This window comes from Lycorma delicatula, chromosome 3 (genome assembly GCF_047948215.1).
Source record: "Lycorma delicatula isolate Av1 chromosome 3, ASM4794821v1, whole genome shotgun sequence".
Taxonomy (NCBI): Eukaryota; Metazoa; Arthropoda; class Insecta; order Hemiptera; family Fulgoridae; genus Lycorma; species Lycorma delicatula.
The window spans coordinates 184,874,134-184,894,153 of record NC_134457.1 but is presented as its reverse complement, the minus strand read 5'-3'; the positions used below and the strand labels follow the sequence as shown (position 1 = coordinate 184,894,153).

Here is a 20,020-nt window from a genome sequence, read left to right as displayed (position 1 = left end):
AAAACATCTGCAGCATAATTTTTAAATCAATTAACAGAAACTTAGCACAGGGGCTGTAAATTTGCAAGAGATATTCCTTACTAATTTTTTTTTTTATTATGACCTTGATATTGTTTCTACATCTATTCCAATGAGGAAAATGAGATGAATAAATATGTAAAAAAAGGCTAGACTCTTGCCAGGAACTGAAATTAAAACCAGCTGATCTACAAGCACTAATGGCAACAGACTTCCCATCATTATTGAATTAACTTGTTAATTATTTAATACAATAAAAATTTACTCAAATAACGTTCCAAAGTATAGTAATGGTAGGAACAGATTATTATTTATTTTGTTGTTAATAGCGGCTACAAAAAATGAATGTAAGTGTTAGATAACTTAAAAATGTACAATATGACTTTATTCTCCTATTCCTACTTTGTTTAATTTTACTTATTCCTACTTATTTTTACTTGCTTTAATTTTACATATTTTACTAGCAAACTGTTAACAGAGTTTTTTTTAAAACAATTAACTTGATTTTACTGTTTAGTTTCCTACAAATACACATTCAGTTTGCAGACCAATATCGATAAATATTGTCAATATGATTGAGCTGCTAACTTATATATAAAAACAAATACAGATGACTGCAAGCACACATTCATGTATTTCAATTTTTTTTTTTTAATAAACATATAATTAATATTTATTTCTTTATTAATAAATCTTTAAGTTTGCATAACATTCCTAGTGACTTACAACTACTATAATAAATTATTAAACATGTAACATGCAATTAATATGTACTTAGTGTAAAGTGTTCATTAAAATCACATAACTGATAATTTGTAATTTAGAAGGCATAAGGAAATACCACAGTGATTAATGGAAAAGAAAGAAGTATTCCTTTTAACTGCATAGAGTAATATCAAACCAGTGCATTTGTAATTATAACTGCTAGTTTGGCCTTTGCAGTATTATCACTAAACATCACATATACACATATGCATACACACAAGAAAATTCTTTACTAAAGTGATACAATAAACATAGCAAAAGCAAAAAATACAACATAAGTTAATTGAAATGGATAAAAATTTACCAGTCCTGCTGGATATGACCAAAAGTATCAACATGATATCTAATATCATCAACAATTACAAGACTTTTTGTTGCATTTGACAACTCAAGAACAATTTTTTCTCTCTCTTGATTTACTTCTTCTGGTGGACGTGAAAGAATAACTCTAATCAATTGCTGATGTTCATAAACCCAAACCTGAAAATTAAAAAATTAATTAAAATGTTTACATAAATGATCCACCAACACTTACCAGTACTTACATAATTACAAATTACAGGTATATAAAAGCATTTATTTAAACAAATATATTTTAACCAACTTCAAAGAAAATTTTAGGTTATACCTCAAGTAGGAAATTATCAATATCTTTGCCAATAAAGCCTCAACAATTTCTCAATGTAATTTTAGTTTCTTCTTCTAGGCATTCTTGCCAAAAATCAACTCTTTTTTCACTCTCTTACAGTAGGCTTCACACACATTTCACTTGTCACATATAAACTTTCATTTTATTTCTTCATGGTGTTACTTTTTCTCTTATATTTACTTCTTACTTCTGTTACATTTATTTTTTATACACTTATTTTCCTTTTCTATTTTATAAAGTTTCTATTCAAATGGTCTTCTTTTTGCTTTGCATTTACTAATTTTCAATTTTTATACTTACAATGTCATCCGTCACTAATAATATACCTTTATTTATTCACAGTTCTTCTAAAAACTAACAGCTTTCTTTTTTCCTGATATTTCTTCTATGCATGCTAAATGTATGATGAATATTCTTCTGTGACAATCATCTCCTGTGCTCTAAAACATTTATGTCACATCGTTTTCTTAAAGTCTGCCTGCAGTCCATCTCTTTGTTTCTTGTGTTTTTTGCCATCATTGTTTTCAACATGGAACCTACATTTCATCAAAAGTAAACTATTGATCATTATTTATTTCTGCTCTTGGATATATTTTATAGTTCATTATCTGATTTCATAATTTTAAAAGTTATTTCATCTATAAACAACTCATACCATATGACCTCATCTACATTTACCTTCTTCTTTTTTTAAGTTTTTCTAAAAAATATACTTTAAATATAAGCATAATTAATTTTAATAATCTCATGAGAGCTCTTAAGTGTATGAGGGATGTTTGTAGATCCATGTAAAGTCAAGAGAGTTCAATGTTAAGGTATTCTTAGTTTCCCACACCTCTGTTAGGAGCTACACCAAGTTTCAGATACATTCATAATTCTGTTGTTGAAATCATTTGAATCGCTCAAGTATTATGATCTGTGAAAGATGTGTAAAATAGGAATTTTTGCGGTAAGCACATATCACTTTTTGAAAGGCAACACTGCAAAAGAAACTAAAGCTGCTGAATAAATATTATGGTTAGTCAGCTCCATAAATTAGAATAGTTTAAAAATGTTTTGTTATTTTCAGGGCAGTCAACTACAAACAACACTGAAAATTCTGATGGCCTTTAAGTTTACAATTGCAGAAAATATTGGAAAAATCCATAATGTAGTGATGAATGTGATTGAAAGTGCATAAAATCGCTAACACAATAAAGATCACAGATTAATGGGTGCATCATATTTTACATGAATATTTATTTATGTAAAAATCTTCTTCAAGATAGTTACTACATTAAGTCACAACTGATCAAAAGCATGAACAAGTAAACATTTCTAAGCATACTTTGAGCTGTTTCCCCTTAATCAAGAGAAACTTTTTTGCTGTTTCATAACAGCTGAAAAAATTTGGTTACGCCACTAACAATCTGAAACCAATAACAGGCAAAAATATGGGTTACAGTTGGGAACTTGCTCCAAAAAAAGCAATATCCATTTCATCAATAAGAAAGGTGATTGCCAATGGCTTCTGGGATGCTCATGGCATAATCTTCATTGATTTCTGAAAAGTGTAAAGTGATAACTAGGCAATATTAATCTTAACTGGATTGTTTAAATGAAAAAAAAAATGACCACATTAAACAAACAAGTTTTTTTTTCACAAGACAAAGCTCATTCTTTGTTGAATTGTTCAAATTACAATATTAAATTCTTCCAAATCCCCTACTCGCCAGACTTAGCACCTTCTGATTACTGTCTGTTTCCAAATGTGAATAGGTGGCTTGCTGGAAAGATATTTACAAGAAATTAATAAGTATTGCCAAAACATCTGCCTATTTTGAAGATTTTGAAAAATAATTTGGATAAAGGTGGCATTAAAAAATGTGAGTACCATTGAACTAAGTGTACAAACTTGAAAGGATATTACGTTGAGAAATAAAAAAGATTTTTCCCAAAAAATTGTCTTATCAATTTTTGCACAAACACCACTTGTATTGTCAGATTAGTTAAGTGTGAAATTAATTTGTATATGCATTCAGATTCTTTATGAATATTAAACTATTTATAATATATGAAACACATTCTTAATAAAATACAAGAGTGTTAAGAAGCACAGCTGATTTTTCAGAATGATAATATTAAAGTTTATACAAGTTTAATAATTTATAAATAGGCAAACAAATATCATAACAAATAAATACTTTAAAAAATAATAGGTCTATTTTTAACTACTGATAAATGCAATTTTATTCTACAATTTATGCTAATTGTACTTTTTTTCTAGTACATGTTATGCCATAGGCTAAATAAATAAATAAACAATAATAAAATTGACGAACATTAACAGTTGCTTTGGCCTCCCGAAATGGATGAGCTTTTTCCCTAGCTACAATATCAAGTTGAAACCTTTCTTGGTTATATTCAGCAACAAGTGTTGCAGTTGTTAGTCTTCCTGTACTTGATATAGTGAAAGGACTTCGAACAAGTGATCCAGATGAAACATTGGAGCCTGAAATAAAATCAAACACATCAGTGTAGAAAATACAACAGCCAGGTTATCCAACTGCAATTTTGTTGAAATCAATTGGAGAATACCACTGTTAGCAGAAGTAATAATACAAGTTAGTAGTTTAATAATAATAAAAATTAAGTGTAGAATTGAAATATGTCTTACACAAAGAGAATACAGCATATATTAGCTGATAGTAGTAAAAAAAATTAATAAATTGATGAGTTTATGTTTTTTCTTGTTTTTATTATACAAACATTTACAATTTTAGCATAAAACTAATAATTCCTGAGTACAATGGGTGTAGCTTACACAGAATTAAAGCATTAAACCTATGACAAGATTAAATAATAGACTCATAATTCATAAATTCATTATATTAAGATTTAACATAATAAATGGTTATTGAAAAAGGTTGCAGCAATTTAAGAGTCATATCTCAGAAACTACTAGAAATAGTCGAGTATTTTTTTATTTTTTTTTTAATTCATCAACTCAAGAAGTTTTTTTACATCCTTAGAATGTTTCAAAATAACATTCTATGTTATACTGGATGTTTGCAAAACGATTGGTCGCTTTGCAAACATCCAGCCGATAATTTCTGCCCAGGTCCGCTGGATCATTGTAGGCGTAACTGTGACAATTATAGTGGTAATCCATGGTCTTAAATGTTTTGGCATAATTGTAGGATATAGAGATCTCAGCAACCCAATGAAATTATTGAGTATGTCAGAGATTCCCCAAAAATAAATATGTGGTATGGTTTGATGCCCAATCGTGTGATCAGACCATTCTTTTTTATGAGCCTACTAACATAGGAAATGTTTATTTACACGTGCTACAACTGTACATTTTCCTGCAAGCTGACCAAATTGAACATGACGGTAACGTTGATGTAATGTTTCAACAAGATGGAGCGCCTCCACATTTTAGTATAGGCGTTTGGTGTGTTCTCAATGAAAGATCTCCTGCTCATTGGACTGGTAGGGTTGGTCCTTTGATTTGGCCTCCAAGAAGCTCAGATTTGATACCCCTAGACTTTTTTCTATGGTGATATGTTAAAAACAATGCTACAGTGAAATATCAGGGCTGTACAATATTTAAGACAACGGATTACCACTGCTACTGCTGCAGTTACGCCTGCGATAATCCAGCATACCTGGGCAGAGAAGTCAATTATTGGCTGGATGTTTGCAGAGCGACCAACGAAGTTTGTATTGAAACATTATAAGGTATGTAAAAACTCTTTTTGAGTTGGTGAGTTTTCAAAAAAAAAAAAACTTGTTTGATTATCTCTAGTAGTTTCTGAGATACAATTTTTTAAAGCTCCTGCAACGTTCTTCGATGACCTGTATATAAAATGATGTCTACATTGCTAAGGATTTAAAAATGAATGAGTTTGTGAAAAAGAAATTCAAAATATTATGTCCAATTAAAAAAATACTTCAAATAACTATGGTGAGAATAAATGATTATTGGAATTTTATTTAAGTATAAACAATTGGTGATTCACAGTTTGCATTTCATTAAAATAACGTACTACAAGAAACTCTAAAAACATCCTATTTATGGATATTTTCTTTTGAGATTTTAGAATTAAATCACATAATAAAGAATCAAAAGCATGCATCATACCAGTAAAATATATTAATTTTACCAGTAAAGAATATATTAATTTACTAAAATTAATTAATGGAAGAAATAAAAAACTGTCGATTTTTAAAACTGATGTTATAATTCTTATTAACTCAGTCATTGAAATAAATGATTTTTATTATTTTTTTTTTTTTATTAATTCATCATATTAAAAAAAAACAATTATGAGAAAGCACAAAACTCTGTAAAAACATTCAATGTGAACAAAAATGAGAAAGGAGTAAATAATAATTTTTTTTTAATAAAAGTGTTATAACCTGAAAGAAAAAATTATATACTTCAATTTTGTTGGTAACTACATTAGACGCAGATCAAAATGTATAGTTTTAATAAATAGAATATTTTTATAGTACAAAACTTTCCTTGGCACAAGATTATCAGAACTTAAATTTGTCTTTTGTTATGCACATTTTGCATTAAGCAATTTTATAAAACTGCAGTATTTTTAGGTTTTAGTGAAATAATATCAAATAATAAAATAAATTATTTAAATATTTCTTAAGAAATTCAATGATTTTCTTCTGTAAAACTTATGTATTAAATACATATTTAATTTTTAATAAAATGTTCTAATTTACTGTTTTCTAGTTCTAAAATACTATTCATTGATGCATTAGAGATCACATCATTTTATCTTAAATATTTCTGAATGCTTGGTTTAAAAACAAAACCATAGTAATTTCAAGCTCATTTCAATTCTATTAAAAAAAATTTCCATTGGAGACAAAATTCCCGATGAATTATTTACTCTATAATTCAGCTCTTTGAAAATATATATGAACATGTCACTTTGTTAACAATAAAAAGCTTAACATTTTTCTAAACTGATAGTTATTGATAATGATTAAAAAAGCAGCCATTCTATCACTTTTAAATATAAAATCACTATGCGATTTTATATATGTGTTTACTAGAGAATTTCCATAAAAACATGTTTACCAAATTTTATTATTATACTTCAATTTATTCTTGAACTAGGAATTTCCATTTAAAAACAAAACCAAATGGATGAGAAACTTATCATTTTCAGCACTATGTTTTATGATAAATAATTTTTTTATATTAATGCAAGGTACACACATGCTACACTTTACAAACTTTAGGTTTAGATTACCAAAGCTCCAGTCTCAATGGTAAAGACCTAAATAACATTTCAAAATAACTGAATTTAATTCTTACAGTATTCATATTATGCATTCTTCACTATATTACAAAATTATAATGTTTTTAATCAAACAATTTTCACTTAGAGAGAAATATGACTTTTGTGTTATTCTGCAATTATGATCTGTAACAATATATTTGTACATATGATGTTTGTGTAGAAAGTTCTGTTTCAGCGTATGTCTTATACAAATTAACAGCTGCCATTTTGTTAAGGCATGGTGTCAGTGCAAGTACAAAGACACTAGACTAGTGTTCAGATCAGCAAATCAGTTACAACAATAGTATTTAAGTTTGTGGTTATTACATACCAAACATATGTTTAATTCAATCAAATACTCCATTAAGTGTGAAATTAGGTCTGCAATTCATCTTCTGAACAATATAATGTGATGAAGCAGAATTCATTGAGATTTTTTAAGTGGTGGTGAAAATGTAATGAGTGACAGCATGGTTAGGAGATGAATTCAAATATTTGTAATGAAGGAAAAGAGAATGATGAAGATTAAAGTGATATCCATTTTTAATAAATGATGGCATATAGAATAGGATGAAATTGTTGCACATTTTCTGTACTCTCCTCAAAGAAGAAACCTATATCTTCAAAGTACCTCACCTTAAAAGCTATTTTATGATTAAGAAATAAAAGCAAAATAAAAATGTTTAATTACCAGCTCTAAAAAGGTGAGATGCAACTACTTGATATGTAATACTTCCATTTTCACCAGCATCCAAATCAGTAGCAACAAGCTCACATATCAATTCTCCTGTGTTGGCCAAAACATTCACTCCTGTAAAATAAAATAAAGAATTATACAAATTATGAAACTGCATTTCTTCTTTTACGCATGTAAATATAGAATATTAAAGAAAATCTATTCTCTTTTCAGTTTTTTATCTAGAACAAAATAATGAGTTTCTGTAAACGGAAAGTTTTTATTTTATTTTATATAAATTTAAAGAAAAAATGTTTAAATTGTTGGTGATTTATTTAACATAAAAACAATGACACTATGACAAGGTCCTTCTCATATACTGAAGTATTGTGCCAAGTTACATGAAAACTGTCACTTGTTTGGTTTGACATATGTGGATATCATCTTTTTAGAAATAAATGACTATTTATTTTAGCAAGGATAGTATATTCATAAACATAAATAAATTAGAATTACTTTATTTGATATCAATCTACTTCATAAGTCGAATTATTCCACTGAATTTATAATTATTCTTAAAACAAAACATGGACAGATAAATTATTTTTAAATTAATTTTTTTTTTAGATTTCCAAAGAATATTGGAAAAAAATTGTTATAAGTAATTACTATTTATAAGTTCAATTTAACATATAAATTTGTGTTGAGCAAAACAGATAATATACCACTATAAATGGCTTAGCAAACCACCAGTAAATAGAGAGTATAACAGCATTCAGCCAATATTTATACTTCTCACCTGTAAGAGGATGTGTGTAGTTTCAACAATGAAATTTTTAAATTCAAAAAAAAACTAAATACACTTTCATAGATTTATTTTTCCAGGTGACTGTTTTGACAGTACATTTATTTGTAAAGTACACAAACAAAATATGAGAACGTAAAAAAAATTCATACAATTAGCTCAAGCAGTATGTAAATCCTTATGAAGAATCCTTTGAACACTTTGTTTGACAAGCTAAGTGAAACTGAGTGACAACCGGTAGACCATTTAAGGCTTTGTAGAACTGCAGTTCTTATAGTGACTATATATTTGCAGGTATACAGACATTGTTTATTAGGATGCTTCTTGTGCAATACTGAACCAGTTTCATCAAAATTCTGGATCTAGATTTTAATGGCACTAGTGACAGTACTACATTATCTGATGGATATTGAAATGGTTTCATAACAAATGTTGTGCTGTTGTAAAATAATCATCATTTTTGTAGAATGCTTTAATCACACATAGATTCAACCTATTCAAAAATTCAATGCTCCCCATCATAACTAAATCTTACAGAAAAAATATCTACTACCATAGATTCAGTTACCACTGAATATTATCAAACTTACCTGAATGTTATTGGAAAAAGAGTTTATAATAGCCTGTTTCAATAGATCACTACATAAACTAACCACATTATACTTAAATTGTATGTAATTAAACTAAATATAGTTAAACTATATAGATTCAAACTTAAAAAAGAAGTAAAGAAAGAAACTAGAAATGAACTCCACTATAACGTAATAGAAACTTTTTTCTTTCTTTTTCCTGTTTAGCCTCCGGTAACTAACGTTTAGATAATTCTTCAGAGGATGAATGAGGATGATATGTATGAGTGTAAATGAAGTGTTAGTCTTGTACATTCTCAGGTCGACCATTCCTGAGATGTGTGGTTAATTGAAACCCAACCACCAAAGAACACCGGTATCCATGATCTAGTATTCAAATCCAAACGTAATAGAAACTGTTCTTAGTGAACTTAACAAAAAAGCGTTTAAATTTATGTGATATGCAAGCATATCATATCAGCAGATCAGTTAAATTCAAAAGATAAATGACAATATTAACAATGTAACATAAAAATAGTAGATGAAAACAAGAACACACCTGCAAAATAAGTGGTCTGTTGAAATTCTGGAGAATTATCATTTTCATCCAGAATAATTATTTGTACTCTAGCAACACTCGATGATTCCTTCAACGTTTTTGGTATTTCTTTGTCCTGCAATGAAAAAAAAACTACAATTCTTAAATTCAAAATTAAAATTATAATAATAAAAATATAGTGTGTAATAATAATATAATTCTAAGTTAAAAAATAGTCATATAAATTTTCATTATCAGCTAGTAACTGAAACCACTGAATAAGTACTAAAATATGTATTTATGAATGTTTTATTATAAATTTATATTTTACGTTATACGTGTTTTTAAAAAACAATCACTATAACTAATATTCAATTTTACTCCGACTAAATTATACTCCGTATAATTTAAAAATAGTATATAGAGCTCCAATTGTTCAATGTTAATTATAAAATTTTGAAATGTAAAATTTTCTATTAATTATACATATAAAATTTTGAATTTGACAGAGCCTTCAAATTTTGTTTTTAATTAAGTCACTAATTTTCAAATGCTGTAAATGCAATATTTGTCAATTTCTTTGTACATTTTGTGTATAATTTAGTATAGTAAACCCTCCCCCCACAACATTACAATTTTTTTTCGGATAAAAACTGATTCATTGCAATTTAATATCCATTTATTTCAAATTAGTTACATAGATTTATAGGCAATTTAATTTTTTTAGCTATTTATTTAGTAGGGTCAATTTTTTGAGAATTTTTTAAATTAATTTTTAAAGTCCTTTTTTTAACAGGATTTTAGTTTTTATTGAAAAACTATTAAAAGTTTAAACCTTGGACAATCTTATCTAAATTTCTCCCTAACATGGCAGTTATTCCAAAAGTTTTAAAATCCATTTTATTTTTAAAACTATCTATATGTATCTTTTCTCTTACTCTACTGGTAGAACATGTTCCTAAATATTTCTGTCACTTAGTGATACTCTCAGATAACATATATATGAGTATAAAGCTACAATCCAACTTACAGTGTATTTTCCAACTGCCTAATAAGAAAATTTGAAGCAATCAGAAAATACATTGTTGATGCCACTTTAGAAGCCAATCAATTGATTGCTCTCATATACACAACTTCAAAAAATACCTTACAGTAATGAATTTACAGCCTGTTCATTTGCTTCTGTTTTAATATGTCTGTTATTGAAAATCATGTTATTTTGCTATGTGATTTAATACAAAATTTACTTAAAATTTATTTAAATCTTTACAAAAATTTTTCATAATAAATTGTCTTGCAAATCTTGATTTGTATGTCATTTACTTATTACTATTCTGTAGATGAAATAAAAATGTTAGTAATAATAATAATTGAATAAAGTATGAAAAGAAATAGATAAGTCAATTTTTTTATACAATGTTCAGAAATAAAGATATTAATATTTATAGTTAGAATTTACTATCTCCACCTTAATAATAGTATTATTTCAAACATAAAAAACAATATCAGACAATCTACACATTTATCTGTCAGATAAGTTATACATTAATAAATTTACTATTCAGAATAATAATAGAAATATGAGATAAAAAGTTTCTATGTCCTTCATTTATAGTCTGCTTGCTACAGTCAACAAATGTGAACCTGCTGTCTACCACTAGTGCATGACAAAACAACTGTTAGTACTATACATCGAGAAAAACTATGTCATGGATCTAAACTTACTGAAGTATTGTCATTATATAACAATACAATTACAGCCTGATTTCATTTTAACGATACTTCTATAAAACAATGAAGTATCTGTTTAGTAATCTGAATTTGAGAAAAATTAGCCAATCTTCTTAATATGAAATTTTATGTCATATAATATAACACATATTTTTACAAGTAAAATTACAACAAGAGTGTTGTAATTACCTTAGCAGTATAATAATCTGGATCATTTGTAGCTTTAATAAATAATTCATAAAAGTCTCGTTTCTCTCTATCTAAAGAGCCATTAGTCGTAATAATTCCATCTAATCGGTCGACTGAAAATTTCCTTTCTTCATTACCTCCAATTACATAATAATATACTTTAGCATTTTCACCTTCATCAATATCTTTCGCTTCGACTCTACCTATAAATAGTTGGAACACATGAAATAAATAAATACATATTTTTATATAAAAGTTAAAAAGCACAATAAAAATTGTATTAACATTGTCAATAATGTAAGAAATAAGAAAAATATTAAAAAAAAACTACTTTGCAAAATAAAAATGGTACAATAATAAAAAATTCAGAGTTATTTTAAAAATTAAAAGATGAAAAAAATTTGGACTAAATATTAAAAGTTTAAATGAAACATTTTCATATATTAAAATGTTGCCACAAAAAAATTATCTTAACGCTAAAAATAAATATTCAAAAATTTAGATATAACATTTAAATTGTACAATACACTAAAATAAAGCAGATTCTAAGTAATATTTAAAGTAAACTTACCTATCCTTCGATGAGGTGGTGTATTTTCTATAACTTGAAATATATAAGTACTATTATTTTCTGCTGGATATTCAGGAACATTATCATCAACATCTTTTAAAACTATAGTCAGAAACTGTAAAGCTTCATACCATGTAGGTGTTGCATGATCACGTGCAACTAAAACAAGCTGAAAGGTAAATGAACTGTGTAAGATTTTTAGAATATCTACCATTTCAGTATCATTCATACATTTAAAAGTAACACAACAAAAGGAAGGTAACAATTATAACAAAAAGTAAAAATGCACAGAAAAGCAAACAAAATAAATAATACATGAAAATAATTTGAAACACTTTTAAGTAATCTTAAATAATTTTTTTTTTTTTTTTAATTTTTCACAAATCAAAATAAAATATTCTACTTGTACACTTCCTAATGTTACTGCACACTCACTTTTAATATTATCACACGCTGTCTCATTTGTTGACCCCTGACATAATTTACACCTTCCGGGCCTATGGCCTGTCCTGAAATAACACTAGCCAACCCATCCTCTTGTTCATTCAAGAGAATGGATTCAATCTATTATCCAAATCTTCTTTACTATAATAGAAATACTTTCCATTTTCCTTCTTTGTTGTTATTTCTGGAGTTTTTCTTTTTTTAAATTTTGTTGGTTTACATTCTTCATTTTCTCTTTCTTTCTTATTCTTTCACTTACCATTAAAGAAGCTTCTCTACTTGTCATAATATTTTTAGTTTGCACCCAAAAGGCAAGTTTAAACTACATTAATGCCTATCAATAGATATTGTTTAAAAACAACTTTGTATTAGACGTAACAAGCCAAGAATTATGGATAATGAATGGTATATTTTTTACGTGTTACTAGATACATTCAATTATTTTGAAAAACAATACATTAACAAATTAATACTTCTTTCTCACAGGATTATGTCCAGCCACTAATTATAGCTAGGTTCATAGGTGCAAGTGATAATATCTCAGTAATGAAGTAAATTATTGAAACCATAAGTAAGTACTGTAAGTACAAATACTTCAAATATAAAATAATAAGTATAAATAATTATATTTGTACTGATAAATTTGTACAAATAAGCAAGTTTAAATACTTATTTACTGGGGTATAAATAAGTAAGTATTGAAGTAAAAAATTAAATCAACTCCTATTCAAACCAAAACCTTCCTAGAGAATTATTTTTTTTATACAAATCACACTGATAATATTTTCTAATTTCATCTTTGGAGTTTCTCTTTTTCTCTCTCTCTTCATTTGTTTTTTGTAATGCATTTGCTATCTCCTTAAGACCTCTGTTAATCTGTGGTTCTTCCAACTTTCTCTGAGAGCTTTCCATGACCAATTCAGTGACTTTATCGCTTACACAATATTAGTCACTTTGAGAATAAATTATAAATAGGCCTTGTTTGAGATTTTGGTGATTGCAAATTTATTTTATATCAACATAAATGTTTTTTTTTAATTTTACATAAATTGTACACACCAGAAATGTATATTTATTTAGTTAATTTTAACTAAAATTCAACTGTAACTTAGTTGAATCCCTGCAACAACCTGAAACTCTATAACTTCAGTAGCAGAAGTATTCAACTAAAGACTTGTTCAACATTCAGCAACAGTTAGATTATAACATTTTGACAGGAAAAATTAACATTTACTGACCATGCATTTGACACTAAAATAACTAAATGTATTAATTAGAATTTTATAAATATTAAAATTTTTTGCAATCAATTGGTTAAAAAAAGTTACAGAGTAGTGTGTAGTGAAGATAACATGATCCAAATGCTAGTAATTTTTATTTTTTATTCTGCCATCTGAAAAGAAAAATTATTGAAAGGTTAGACTGCACTGTTGTTATGAGCCAAGAAAAACCAGACTTTTAATTCTCATTTACATATATTTACATTTTTCTGCCAAAATAATACTGTTAATAATTTTTTTTTATGATGACTGAATAAAATTTTTAAAAAATATCCGGCTCCTACTGCAAATTGAACCTATAACTCGAATGAAAAGCCATTCTACTGACCACTGAACCAGCAGACCAGAGTTGGAGTAATATATCATAAAACTTTTTAAAATATTATGAAAGATATTAAGCTAAGCTTCAGAACATGAAAAAAAATGTAATTAAAGGCAATTACAAATAAATCAACTGGGGGAAAAAAAAAAAAATGTATATATATACAAAAAGAGTGATTCTAAATTGCACTGCAATCTCTCCAGAAATGATTCTTTGGCTAAAAATAAGAAAAAAAGTTTGAATAAACATAGGTCTAAAAACGCTTCATTAGTAAGTTGCGGCTAGCAAAGATTTTTTGTTGACCAGTTTCTGTATATCTTGAAATAAGTGTACCTGTTTCTCCGAGAGGTCTTTTGACTGTTTCACATGTCTTTTTCTATTAGGATATTTCTCCGAGTATTCTCAAACTGCAGCCATACTGTTACAATTTACTCTTCCGTAAATTAATAATGTATGTAAATTCTGCGAATGTATAAGTAAATTTGAAGTGTCTTCCATATTTATAACCGAATAAATAATCTGTTATTAATAAGTTGATAACTCTCGTAAGCTCATACACCAATACAAAAATATTTTCTAAACTATTCAAATACTGTAAAGTAGACAATCAAATAATGTTATTGAGCAGTTTATTATAATCAGCTGTTACTCTGAAGCTGACTGTTGCTATTGCCAACTTATGAAATGAAAAAAGAAATAAAATGAAAATTTCTTCCACAATTTATAGCTTACTTGTAACCTGCTTAGTTATTGCTTTTCAATTTTAATGCATCTGATAACTGTATTTAAGAAAGACAAGTGATATGTTTGTTCTTCCTTTGCTACTCATTATAAAATGAAAAATATTATGTAAATTTTAAAAGGTATTTAAAGTAATAAAATAGAAGCAAAATTTCATTCCACTGAACAAATTATAATTATTCACAGTTTTTTTTTGTGTTGTTATTCATTCAATAAGATTAATTTTTCTTGAAGTTTTTTTTTTTATTGGGTTTATTCACATCAATTAACTCAGATTTAAATTTTTTATAAATCATGTAAATATATACTGAACACTTAATTGCCCCATTTAACAAAGTTATTTACGTCAAACCTAAACAGTTGTGTTTTTTGGGTTTTACAATAATTTTCTCAACAACTACAAGAAATACAGTTCTGGGACCATGAAATTCAATGCGGCTACATATCACTCACTGGTGGGTCAGAAATCCAAGCAAAATCTTTCGCTAGCCATAACTCGCTAACAGTGTTTTTGGACTTATATTTATTTGTACTTTTTTCTAATTTTTAGCTATAGAATTATTTCTCAAGAGATTGCTGTGCAGTTCAGAATCACCTGCATATAATATATACAGGTGTATCATGACGTTTTCCTGGAACTTTCATAACCTTTTCTACTCGTGAACGTAATGGAAAAAGTTCATATAAACATATATACTAAATTCTTTGTTAACAAGTTACAGCTGGTGAAAAACCTTTTTAGGTGCACAATGAAATATCACATCAATACCCAGTCATGGTATTTATATACGTAAATAAATAAATAAGTATTAGAAATAATTAATAATTAAATTAAAAACTAGAAACCAGTAATATAAAAACACAGCATAAATGGAAAACACCTATGATGCATGCTAAAAGTGACATAAAATCACAATGGAATGTTACATTGATTACCTACATTAAAACAATAAAATTATCATCTGCCACAGCCAAATGACATAAATAGCAGAAACATACAACAGAAAACTCAAATACTTGAATATAAATGGGCAGTCCTAAGAGATAAAACATTTGATAACATTTTCTCCTAAGATATTTCGGAAGTTAGCCCCTACTTTAAACTTTTGACACAATGCCACATAATCCACAATGGTGTGGTGTACAGTTAGTTGGCAGTTGAAGTGAATACAAATGAGAACACTGGTTCTGAGTCATGAGATATCCATGAGTGAGCCTAATGTGACCTATATGCAAACAGCAAATAATAATCTCCTCTAGATGGTTACTCCTGCATGAGGAGCTCTATGATGATACAGTATTCTTAACAGGATGAAGATTATTGTTGATAGTAGCATTCCATTTACTTTGCCACACCCATGGGTCACTTTGCCACGTATTCACTTTGCCACCATGGATCACCCTCTTCAGAAAACGGGCAAGATCAACAGAAACAACACAATTAGTGAAAGAAAGCTGGAAACAAGCCTCTTTTGCTGCACTACCAACATGCTCATTGCCTGAAATTCCAATATAGCTGGGGATCCAGCAGAAGCTCACAGTTGTGTTATGCTGAGCCATTTCAGAAATAACAAACTGTATATCATACACGACAGGGTGTCTGGAGTACATATCTCTAACTGTCTGTAAGGCAGTCATGGAATCTGAACAGACAAGTACATGTCAAAATGTTGAGTTATTTATATTTAAGACCTTATTAATGGCATACAGGTCTGCAATGAAAACAGTGACAAAGCTGGGAGGGCAAAACATGTATATTCTAAGGCCAATCACAAAAGCACAAAGGTGAAATTTTTAGGAATTAATTGAAGGGTAGAATTAGTGATTTCCTATGATTTTTGACCTGAAAATCAAATAAAATAGATCTCAGAACTATAACTGAGATAGTTTTCATCTGGGATGAAAACCAATAAATTGGGTTAAAAAACCTGTTTTTCTATGTTGACGCAAAATAACTTTGTTAAATGGGTAACAAGCACAAAGCATTAAAAACTTGTAAAAAATTTTATCCTGAACAAAATGGTGTAAGATAAGTTGAATAAAATAAAAAAAAGTTAGAAAAAACAATACATCATTATATTTGCCTGAAAAGTATTTATTTAATTTAAACAAAAAAGAAATTCTTTTTTTGTTATTTAAAAGAATTGTAAAAATAAAAATTGGTGTTAAAAAAGAAAAAAAAAGAAATGGAAATTACACAATTGTAAAGTAAAAATTATTTTGATAATAATTTTATTATTAATGACAGAAATACAAAAAAAATTATTTGAAAAGTAATAGTAAGTAGTAGGTTTCAAAGTTGGCAATAAAATAACAACAGCTAATCAACAATGTGCAATTATTGTATTAGGGTTTCAATCATTCTGTAACAGTATGTTAAGTATATCGGGTACTGTGCTGTCATTAGTGAAGGATTTCTGTAAATTTTAATTTGAATGTGACTGATTTGCATTGAAGTAATGCCGTACTTATTTAAACAGAAGAATATGCTGATATGGAATTCTTTTGGGTATGTGTAATGGTAACAGTACAGCTGCTGCAGTAGAATATGAAATACTTTTTTGAACTGCAGGGTTCCAGATCCACAACAATTAGCATGCTTTTTGCAGTGTTCAGGAAAAAGGTTCACTACGTAGAATTCATACCAGCAACAAATGATCTGCCCAACATGAAGCTGCTATTGATGAAATTATTATTGATTTAGTCAAAGGGTTAGTACACGACATCTTTCTAAGTGGATTAGAGTTTTGCATTTGATGGTTTGGAGGACACTTAAACAAAACAAATTTTATCTTTACCATATAAATAGGTTCAACATCTAAACCCACGACATGATTTGCTGCACTTGGAGTTCTGCAACTGGTGAAATACTAACTGACAACTCTACAATTATTTTTTGTTTACTGATGAGGCAAATTTCACTTGAGATGGCATCAACAACTTACGCAATTTGCATACTGGGGCAGCAGTAAATCCTCATGAAACAGTTACAGGCAATTTTCAACACTGATTTAGCGTCAAAGTATGGTGCAGCCTTCTTCACAATCAGCTGATTGAATCTCATATTACCAGGCCACTTAAATGCTGAGGTCTGCTTGCACTTTCTTCAAGAAGGATTGCCATAGCTGCTTGAAGATGTTCCTGTAGCACTGAGACACAAAGTATACTTCCAGCACAATGGTGTGCCTTCCTACTTTTCTTGTGCTGTTTCCACTCACTTAAATCATCATTTCCCTCAAAAATGTTTCAGTCATGGAGCTCCATATTCCTGGCCACCAAGATCGCCTGATCTAACACCTTTAATTTTTCCATCTGGGGATGAATAAAAAGTACTGTATATAAAACAAAAAATACATTATTGTGAGAAATTAATTGTCTGCATTTTGGATGCGGCTGAGCAACTTAAGAAAAACCCTGAAAAATGAAAAAGAGCAACAAAAATAGGACAGAAGCGTGCCAAGAAATGTGTTGGAAATGACGGTCTCATTTTTGAACATCTATTATAAACTGGTATGTATAATACACTTTGGTCAAGTGTACTGTTTTTAAATAAAATTCAAATTTTTTTTATTTTATTTAACTTATCTTACACCATTTTGTTCAGAATTAAATTCTCTCAAGTTTTCAATGCTTTGTGTTTATTGTCCATTTAAAAAAGTTATTGTACGTCAACATAAAAAACAGGACTTTTTTTCACAATTTATTAGTTTCAATGCAATTTTTCAAAAAATACTACAGATACGTACGATTCTGGGACCTATTTTATTCAACTTTTCAGGTCAAAAACCATAATAAATCACTAATTTTCCTGCTTAATTAACGTCCTAAAAATTTCAGTATAACTTCATTTCACCACGGTAGCTGAAATCCGAGCTAAATCTTTTACTAGCTGTAACTCACAAAAGAAGCATTTAAGGACATGGTTTAAATGAACTTTCTCTATTATTTTCATGAGTAGAATAGGTTATAAAAGTCACAGAAGAACCTTGTGATACACTGTGTTTGTGTATGTGTGCGCGCACGCGTGTGTGTTACGAGGGTAAGTCAATTATTATCCGCAATTTAGTTATATTTTTGTTTATGTTGGTAGTAAGCAACAAGACAGTGTTGAGTAGATGACGCATGCGTGGTTTAATTGTTGTTATGTCTGTGCAGGTTTGATGCTGCTAAGTTAGTTCTATTATCACTACCCTGCTGTTAACCATGGCTGCTCCGCTTTCTGTTCGCACCAAAGAAGAGCAATGTTCAGTAATCCATTTTTTGTGGTTGGAAGGTGTATCAGGGGCCAAAATTCATCAAAGACTTTCGGTACAGTATGGGAACAGTGTGTTGCCATAATGGAGTGTCTACGAATGGATTGAGAAATCCAAAAATGGTCGCACAAGAGTTATGCATGACGAAGGAGCCGGAAAACCATTTACCACCACAAATGAGGAAAACATTGAGCATGCACATGACATGGTTTTCATAGACAGACGAGTAACTATTGATGAAGTGGCACATTGTCTGCAAATTAGTCTGTAAAAGATGGTTCCTAAAACAACTCACACAGTTGCATAAACAAATGCGCTTGGACATCTGCCAAAAACATTTGGATCACTATGGTAATGAACAGGATATCTTCTTAGACAGAATCATCACTGGTGACGAAACATGGATCCATCATTATGAGCCAGAGAGTAAACGGCAGAGTATGAATGGAAACATCCAAATTCACTTTCAAAAAAAGTTCAAGACCCAACCATTCGCAGGGAAACTGATGCTTATGGTTTATTGGGTCCCACAGGGCCCAGTACTGTAAGGTTATGAGGAAAGGGGCAACAATAAACAGTGTGCGTTAGAATGAGATGCTTACTGCCAAGCTGAAGCTCGCAATTCAAAGCAAACACCGAGGACTGCTGTCGTGCATTGTTGTTGCACAACAATGCTCGTCCACATACTGCTGAAATACTCCAGAAACTCAACTTTGAAGTACTGGCTCGTCCTCTGTATAGTCCTTATCTTGCCCCTTCTGACTACCACTTGTTTGGTCCACTCAGAGCCATTAAGGTTGATTTACCTCGGACAAAACAGTACCTCGGACAACCGAAAACCTTCTTTTATAAGGGCATCAGGAAGCTTGGGCAACGATGGACCAAATGCGTTGAAATACAAGGGGACTATGTTGAAAAATTATGTACATGTAAGTTTCCATTTGTATTGCAAAAAAATTTATAACTAGATTTCAAATAATAATTGACATGTGTGTGTGTGTGTGTGTGTGTGTGTGTGTGTGTGTGTATATATATATATATATATATATATATATATATGAGAAAAGTTCAGATATGCATACGTCCTAAAGTGCATCATTAAAGAGTTTTGGCTTGCGAAACATTTAGCCCTGCTTTCTGTCCCCTCTGTGAAGTTAAACCGTATTAAAATTCTTGAG

At 29.0% G+C, this 20,020-nt stretch overlaps 1 protein-coding gene across 1 annotated transcript in view; it reads right to left on the bottom strand.

The window, feature by feature from the left end:
• Positions 1-20,020, bottom strand: part of Cad87A (cadherin 87A) — a 233,733-nt gene that overhangs the window by 23,697 nt on the left and 190,016 nt on the right. The window contains exons 26-31 of the mRNA XM_075361171.1: positions 11,803-11,971; positions 11,232-11,434; positions 9,333-9,447; positions 7,415-7,534; positions 3,754-3,923; positions 1,088-1,263 (exon numbers count right to left, since the gene is read on the bottom strand). Coding sequence (XP_075217286.1) covers positions 1,088-1,263; positions 3,754-3,923; positions 7,415-7,534; positions 9,333-9,447; positions 11,232-11,434; positions 11,803-11,971 — 953 coding nt within the window. The remainder of the gene's footprint in view (positions 1-1,087; positions 1,264-3,753; positions 3,924-7,414; positions 7,535-9,332; positions 9,448-11,231; positions 11,435-11,802; positions 11,972-20,020) is intronic.